Source organism: Cucurbita moschata, unplaced genomic scaffold (genome assembly GCF_002738365.1).
Source record: "Cucurbita moschata cultivar Rifu unplaced genomic scaffold, Cmos_1.0 Cmo_Scf00019, whole genome shotgun sequence".
NCBI classification, from domain to species: Eukaryota; Viridiplantae; Streptophyta; class Magnoliopsida; order Cucurbitales; family Cucurbitaceae; genus Cucurbita; species Cucurbita moschata.
In genome coordinates this window covers 1,192,265-1,200,727 of record NW_019268535.1, presented here as the reverse complement: position 1 = coordinate 1,200,727, position 8,463 = coordinate 1,192,265, and the positions used below count along the sequence as shown (strand labels likewise).

The 8,463-nt window shown below is 39.5% G+C and overlaps 2 protein-coding genes across 2 annotated transcripts in view; both read left to right on the top strand.

The window, feature by feature from the left end:
- The first annotated feature begins 1,117 nt into the window (after positions 1-1,117).
- LOC111456801 (cytochrome P450 71A1-like) lies at positions 1,118-5,185 on the top strand. Its single transcript, XM_023098798.1, has 2 exons — positions 1,118-2,389; positions 4,566-5,185. Exons 1-2 carry the CDS (start codon positions 1,427-1,429, stop codon positions 5,166-5,168), a joined length of 1,566 nt encoding a protein of 521 aa, XP_022954566.1. The 5' UTR covers positions 1,118-1,426; the 3' UTR covers positions 5,169-5,185.
- A 1,924-nt stretch (positions 5,186-7,109) lies between these two features.
- The window catches only part of LOC111456925 (cytochrome P450 71A1-like), a 3,796-nt gene continuing 2,442 nt past the window's right edge, over positions 7,110-8,463 (top strand). Inside the window, exon 1 of the mRNA XM_023099003.1 lies at positions 7,110-7,306. Within this exon, the coding sequence (XP_022954771.1) occupies positions 7,135-7,306 (172 nt within the window). The 5' untranslated portion in view covers positions 7,110-7,134. The remainder of the gene's footprint in view (positions 7,307-8,463) is intronic.

The following is an 8,463-nucleotide window of genomic DNA, read 5'->3' as shown; positions in this document are numbered from 1 at the left end:
ATGTGACTATGTTATTTGTGTTGAAATTTGGTATAATCACATTCAAAAACAATAAATTCTATCAATCTCTCCCAAACAACTCTCGCCAAAGATTATGTGTATGGGCTCCGTGTCGGAAGGTCAAGGAAATTGGTGACATAATATGATAGGGGAGCCATCAACCGAAAACCCAGTAAACAGTGGCCGTAACTATAACGGTCTTAAGGCGTATCAATTTGAATACTTGTATCGAAAAAGTTTAGAAAAAGAAAGTTTTAAATTCTTATATTTTGTTTCTAACCCTCCTTTATAAATCTGATTTAAATTTCAAAGATTTCAAAAATATAATAATATTAAAAAAATAGGCATCATATTTTCTTTGAAAAAACAAAAAATCAAATAATTTCAAGATTTACTCACATCACGAGTGGTGGGAAGTCCTTTGGTTTCAATAATTAAATCTCTTATATTATTATTATTATTAATTATTAATTATTTTTAGTGTAATAAAAGAGTTATTATTATTATTATTATTAATTATTTTTGGTGTAATAAAAGAGTTATTATTATTATTATTATTAATTATTGTTAGTGTAATAAAAGAGATTTAAATATTGAAAGGGCCTACAACTATTATTATTATTATTAGCTAATTTGAAATTTGAAATTTTACTATTTGCTTTCCGTTTAATTTGTAACCAATATGTAACACAGCTCTATTTTTTTTTTTTAATTTGGTTAAAAATAACTTTTATTTTATCTATTTTTTTTTATAAAAAATTATGTTTGATACTATTTTTAGGTAACAAGATTTTTGGGGAGGAGATTCGGTTTAAAATATAGTTTAATATATGCATTTACCAAATCTAGTGAAACTTGTATTATAATTAACCATGTGATATTTAATAACATTATAAAGACATGATAATTATGACGATGCTGATATCACATGAGGACGAAAATGGTGGAAAAAAGAGGTTACTCAAATGTGGTTGTTAATATAATTAATAAAAATATGTTACAACTTTTCGATATTTTGACAAATTTCAATAATACCCTTTTAAACATTTAACAAATTAGGATATTTTTTAGAAATTCTGGAGCGAGAGAGAATGAATCCAAGATGAAGATCCAACAACAATTTCAAGAATTTCATAAGCTAGCAATGAACTTGAGCTGTTACAAATGGTGACATTGGGTGGTATGTCAGTGAGTATGTTGGCCCTTAAGTGGGTGTGACACCAAGTGGTATGTCAACGAGGATGTTGGCCTTAAGGGGTGTGATACCTAGTGGTATGCAGGGAGGTCACTCGACTATTAAGGAGGTGGATTGAAATAAAACATTTCTTACAAGGATAGACGATAAGAATGCTGGATCTAAAGAAGTGGATTGAAACGAAACATTTGGTATTGCGACATGTTGTGATATGCGAGTTGAGTGCTATAAATGGAGGCGAAAAAGAAAGAAATTCTCAAACAAGCGAGGGAGAAAATGGATCTCACAATGATGATCCAGCAACAATTTCAAGCTCTGAATCCCATCTCTTTTTCTCTATGCCTTTTCTTCTTCTTCATACTTTTGCTAAAGATCTTCAAACGCAAGAAACCCAACTTCCCTCCTTCACCACCAAGGCTACCCATCATAGGCAACCTCCACCAATTAGGTGCCCTGCCACACCAATCCATGGCAGCTCTTTCCAACAAATATGGCCCTCTCATGCTCCTAAAGCTTGGCCAGAAGCATGCCCTTGTGGTTTCATCACCAAAAATGGCTAGAGAGGTGATGAAGACCCATGATATCAAATTCTCCAACAGGCCCCAAACCACTGCGGCATACGAATTGCTGTACCAATGTCAAGACATTGGCTTTGCTCAATATGGTGAGTATTGGAGACAAGCCAGGAAAGTGTGCGCTCTTGAGCTTTTTAGTGCCAAAAGAGTGGACTCCTTTCCGTACGTAAGGGATGAGGAAGTTGGTGGGCTGATGGACAGGATTCGTAAGGCTTGTGTGGGCGGTGAGGCTGTGAATCTAAGTCAATTGTTCCTTCAAACCTCGAACAATATAGTGTCCAGATGCGTTTTGGGAGGGAAATTTGAGGGTGAAAATAGTCGATTTGGAGACACAACCAAAAAGTTTCTTCTGCTACTCACGGCGTTTTGTGTAGCTGATTTTTTCCCTTGTCTTTGGTGGATTGATACTATTAGAGGGTTCAACAAGGAGTTGAAAGATTGCTTCAAAACATTGGATACAATTTTTAGTAAAGTGGTTGAAGAACACAAGGCAAAGATAAGAGATGGTGTTCTAACTGATGAATCTAAGAAGGATTTTGTGGATATCATGTTGCAGCTCCAACAAGATGACATGGTTGACTATCCTTTCTCTCCCGACAACCTCAAAGCAATCTTACTGGTTTGTTTCTTGTCCATTTAATTCTCAAAACGATCATACTAGTTTATTTTATTTTATTTATTTTTGTATTGATATCCATTGTAATCGGAGGTGTGGATGGATTTGCAGAAAGTTTCCCGTCCATTCCTTGTGGATATCTCTAATTATCATACACGGTTTAGGACAAGACAAAGAAGACTTTTTTTTTGTCCCATTCTGCAGTAGACATGCATTTCCATATGTGGGAATTCTTATTCCAATTCTAACAAAAATAAATGAAAAATTTCACAGAGCGACGCGTGAACTTATAAAGTTAATCTAGTAGAATAAGTCACTGACTTATGGAGGAACTTTACAAGAATGGTTAGTAGACTTACTAGAATAAGTTACTAACTTATAGAGCAACTTTAGGAGAATTGACGGTAGTTGCCAAATTGTGGACGAAGTTTTGTGGTTGTGGATCATGTTTTTTGATTTAGCTAGGAAGATCGTCAGTAGTTCAAGGAGAAAGTTTAAAAACAAGTTAGTGCTTCTCCACTCTAAATATTCATGAGATGTACGTTTTTTTCACCAGAACAAAGAGGATTGAAATGCTAAATGGTGAAGGTTGCTTGTTCCAAAAGATCTCTCTCTCCCCTCAGATTGTTCTTTTTGCTTCCTTTATTTGTTTGGACATATTTTGATCGAAGGCCATTTCCAACACTTGCTATCTGAGCTCCCAAGATGCTGAAACAAATACCGTCACCATACATAGTCACCAGAGGAGAAGTGACAACGATAAAGAACGAAAAGGAGAGGAGTGTAATACTCCAGTAGCTATTACTCACAAAGAGTAACTACGCAACATGGTTGATAAAGATGCGTGTCAACTTACAAGCATAAGGCGTGTGGGATGCCATCGAACATGGTGAAGTTGAGGAGCGTAAGGACAAAATGACTCTTCCTGCCATCTCCTAAGTAGTCCTAGAGGACATTCTTCTCATCTTGCCAGAGAAGGACTCGACAAAGGCAACGTGGGAGACGCTGTAAACAATGCATGTGGGTGTGGACCGCGTCAAGGAAGCAAAGGTGCAGACCTTGAAGAGTGAGTTCGAGGCTATCCACATGAAGGACGGTGAGTCAATAGATGACTTTGCCATGAAGTTGACAACGATTGTCAGCGGCATCCGTCCATTAGGCGACATTGTGGAGGAGATCTCCGTTGTCAAGAAGTTCCTTCGAGCTGTTCCCAAAAGATTCATGCAGATTGTTACCTCCATCGAGCAATTCGACTACCTTAAGAACTGTCAGTTGAGGAGGTCGTTGGTCGTCCTATGGTCCGTGAGGAGAGACTTTGTGATTATGAGAAGCATGACAAGGAGACAAACCTCATACTCACGTAGGATCAAGAGCCCGCGCTGATGTTGGCCGAGAAGATGCTCAACCTGTTGATGCTCAACGAAGAGAAGGTTATGGCGAACCTTCTCACAAAAGGAGAAGACCGAGTGGAGACCAATAAGTGGTACCTTGACAATGGAGCAAACAACCACATGACCTGAGATCGAACAAAGTTCAAGGAGCTTGATGAGAAGCTCATTGGAAACATGAAGTTTGGCGATAGATCAATTGTACCGATCCAAGGATGGCGAACAACGTTTACTGACCAAGGTATGCTATATCCCAAACTTGAAGAGTAACATTATTAGTCTTGGTTAGATGACGGAAGAGTAACTTTAGGAGAGTTGTTAGTAGACCTAATAGAATAAGTTACTAACTTATGGAGCAAACTTAGGAGAAACGGTAGTTGTTGTATGTTTTTTTTCATAACAACAAAGAGAATTGGAAAGCTAAGTGCTTAAGGTTAGTTTTCCAAAAGATCTCTCCCGGCAAATTTTTAGCTAAGTGCTTAAGGTTCGTTTTCCAAAAGATCTCTTTCTTCTTTCATTTGTTTTGACATATTTTGATCATGAACCATTTCCTTTTATTTGTTTTGACATATTTCATTTTTCTTCTTTCATTTGTTTTGACATATTTTGATAATGAGCCATTTCCTTTTATTTGTTTTGACATATTTCAATCATGAGCCATTTCCAACAGGAAAGAGAAGACTTCTCGTCTCTGTCCTATGGACATCTGTCGATTTTTTTTTTGTTTGACAAAAATTTCATCTATCTCTTGGAAAATCTTAGAGGAACCCACTTTTGATCTTGGATTGTAGGACATGTTCGTTGCAGGAAGTGACACAACAGCCGCAGCACTGGAGTGGACAATGACAGAGCTGATGAGAAATCCAGCCGCCATGAAGAAAGCCCAAACGGAAGTAAGAACAATAATAGGAAAGAAATCAAAGATCGAAGCAGAAGATATTCAAAAGATGGAGTATATGCATTGTGTCATAAAGGAATCTCTAAGGCTCCACCCGCCCGCTCCTCTGCTAGTGCCACGAGAAACAGCAGCAGATGTGGAGATTGATGGCTACCATATTCCATCAAAAACAAAAGTTCTTGTGAACGCTTGGAAAATTCAAAGGGACCCCAAATATTGGCACAGTCCAGATGAATTCATTCCAGAAAGGTTTATGGAAAATGATTTAGTGGATTACAACGGCCAACACTATGAGTTTATTCCATTTGGGAGTGGGAGAAGGAAGTGCCTAGGATTGTCATTTGGGGTTGCTTCACTTGAACACGCATTGGCTAATCTTCTCCATTGGTTTGATTGGAAGCTTCCCCGTGGCTATGAACTGAGCGTTGAAGAACAGAGTGGGCTCACCGTTTGCAAGAAAATCCCCCTCTTTCTCAACCCAATACCATATATCTAATCATATATAATTCAATAATTGTGGGGTTGTCTAGTACATGGTCCGTGTCACCGTCCTACTTTTTCAACTGCGTAGCGTCGTGATCTTCACACACTCACGACTAGTATTAAAGAAAATTAAGCCCATATATATTTTCTGCCCTGACTTTGTGGCTTCATCGGACTTAGTGAGGTTTGTCTTCGCCAATCGAACATAGTTTGTGCGGAATCCAAGCTTGTTCGACCACATACGCCGCCTGCACGTGCATGTTTGATTGTTTGCGATACAATGAACTTGCCTCTACACTAGGCCAAGTCATTCAACTCAACCTTACCTCTACTCGATGTTAGTGAAAGAATGAGTAATTGAATGGTTGATGAGAAATAGTATTATGGAGAGCAAGAAGGCTCTATATATACAGACAAAATATAAAAAAATACTAAAAAAATCTACCTAAAAATCAGTAGAAAATCTAAATCAACTCCTAATTACAAGGAGATTTAATTCGATACTAGGTGATAGCAATCTAAGCAAACACGGGATCTTTAACCAGGCCAAAGTCTCTCAATAAAACATCGCGTCTCATCTTGTCATCTCGATCCCCATCGACATGGCTCATATGTCTTGACACCATCCCAAGTCTCGGCCGTCGGCCATCACAACTCACTCAGACATGCCATCAAGAACGGGCCCGCGTGTTGCTCATCTCATCGGGACGTCCCGAACATCCATCCATCTGGGTTCTATCGAGGCATTGACTCTCTAGTGCCCATACCATGTCATTTACAGATACTGTACTGGATAGCGGGTGTATGTAGAAACCTCCGACACGGGGGCTGGGACGCAATACCGGTGTTAGATAAAACTTGAGTTTTTCCTTATTTAGATTCACACGATTTCATTAGTTGATTGAATACCTTCGTTTCACCATTTGACAAACACTTCAAATGGATTACCAAAGTTTTATACGGCAACTTTGTAAGAAGTGGCACAGATTTAGTTGGTCATCCAGTCATATAAGTTATATTTAAATAGGAAATCTGTTCAGATGAATTCATAACCTGATTTTGAGCACAGTCAAAATTTCAGCAATTCTCTCTCTCTTTATTAGTTTACGCGTTTTATTTTCTTCCAACAACTTCCCATCAACGATTTCCTCTCACCGAAAAGAAAAGGATATCAGAGCCTGGTTGAAGCCATCAGTGGTATATCATTGCGGAGGAGCCAACCTATCAACAATCAAGTTGAATAGCTCAAGTGGTTAGAGCGTCAACCTAACAATACACAGGTCTCAGGTTCGAGTAGAAGAAAATGTAAAGTGCGAAAATAAACATATTGTGGGGTCCATCTCCGAGCAGGCTCGCTCACTCCTTCATGCTGCAAGTGGTTGTCCTCGATCACCTTGTTGAGCAAGTTGCGATTTCAATTTAGACATTGCTATGACTTTGGAAGACTACGTAACGTCGAGCAGCGGAAGAAAAAAAATATACCGTTTCGGCTGTCGACAAGAACAAGGAGACGAGCCGACACCCCTCGACAATCCTTGTTATTTTTTACCAGTTTTATTTTCTTCCAACAACTTACCGTCAACTATTTCCTCTCACCGAAAAGAAAAGGATTTCCCTGACCGATTATCGAGAAGCAACAACCGGCACACGGGTGTTGTCCGGTATTGTCCTTGAAAAACTCATTTCAAAGGAAGCCGCCCGAGACACTCGTCTCGGCACGCTTGCCCGCGCTGTGGCACACATATGTGTTACAAAGTAGCTCGCTTAGGCCACAGGACTCAAGGGTGGTGGAGAGCTGACACATGATACCAAGTATAATACATTTTGTGAAAGTTTTAAAAAGGTGTGGAAGCCTCTACTTAAAAGAGACCCTATCTTAAATCGTCTACTTTTTTTCCTCTCTTATCCACTCATTGAATTAACCTACTATAAACAAAGGCCTAAAGAACTTGAAATTCTCAACAGCCGGCGGGGAGAAAATGGATCTCACAAGGAAGATCCAGCAACAATTTCAAGCTCTCAATCCCATCTCTTTATCTCTATGCCTTTTCTTCTTCTTCGTACTTCTGCTAAAGCTCTTCGAACGTAAGAAACCCAACTTCCCTCCTTCACCACCAAGGCTACCCATCATAGGCAACCTCCACCAATTAGGTGCCCTGCCACACCAATCCATGGCAGCTCTTTCCAACAAATATGGCCCTCTCATGCTCCTAAAGCTTGGCCAGAAGCATGCCCTTGTGGTTTCATCACCAAAAATGGCTAGAGAAGTGATGAAGACCCATGACATCAAATTCTCCAACAGGCCCCAAACTACTGCCGCACACGAATTGCTGTACCAATGTCAAGACATTGGCTTTGCTCAATATGGTGAGTACTGGAGACAAGCCAGGAAAGTGTGCGCTCTTGAGCTTTTTAGTGTCAAAAGAGTGGACTCCTTTCAGTACGTAAGGGACGAGGAAGTTGGTGGGCTGATGGACAGGATTCGTAAGGCTTGTGTGGGCGGTGAAGCTGTAAATCTAAGCCAGTTGTTCCTTCAAACCTCGAACAATATAGTGTCGAGATGCGTTTTGGGAGAGAAATTTGAGGATGAAAATGGGAATAGTAGATTTGGGGTCACAGTCAGAAGGGCTATGGTGCTAATTGTGGCGTTTTGTGTAGCTGATCTTTTCCCTTCTCTTTGGTGGATTGATATTATTAGAGGGTTCAATAAGGAGTTGAAAGATTGCTCCAAAACATTAGATACATTTGTTAGTAAAGTGATTGAAGAACACAAGGAAAAGATAAGAGATGGTGTTGGAACTGATGAATCTAAGAAGGATTTTGTGGATATCATGTTGCAGCTTCAACAGGATGACATGGTTGACTATCATTTCTCTCCTGACAGCCTCAAAGCAATGTTACTGGTTTGTTTCTTTTCCATCTAATCCTCAAAGCAATCGTTATAGTTTATTTTGTATCGATGTCCATTTAATCTATGTAGTCTTTCTTTTTCTTGTTCTTCCCCTATGTGTGAGATCTCACATTGATTGGAGAGAGAAAGAAACATTCTTTACAGGGGTGTGGAAACTTCTAGATTTTAAAAAGACCAAAGGTGAGACTCGAAAGGGAAAGTCCAAATAGTATTAGAGCCAGACACCTAGTGGTGTGCCAATAAGGACGCTGGCCCCCGAAGGGAGGTGGACACCAGGTGGTGTGCCAGCGAGGACGCTGAGCCCTGAGGAGTAGATTGTGAGACCCCACATTGATTAGAGAGAAAAACGAGTGCTAACGAGGACGCTGGCCCTTGAAGGGCATTGGATTGTGAGATC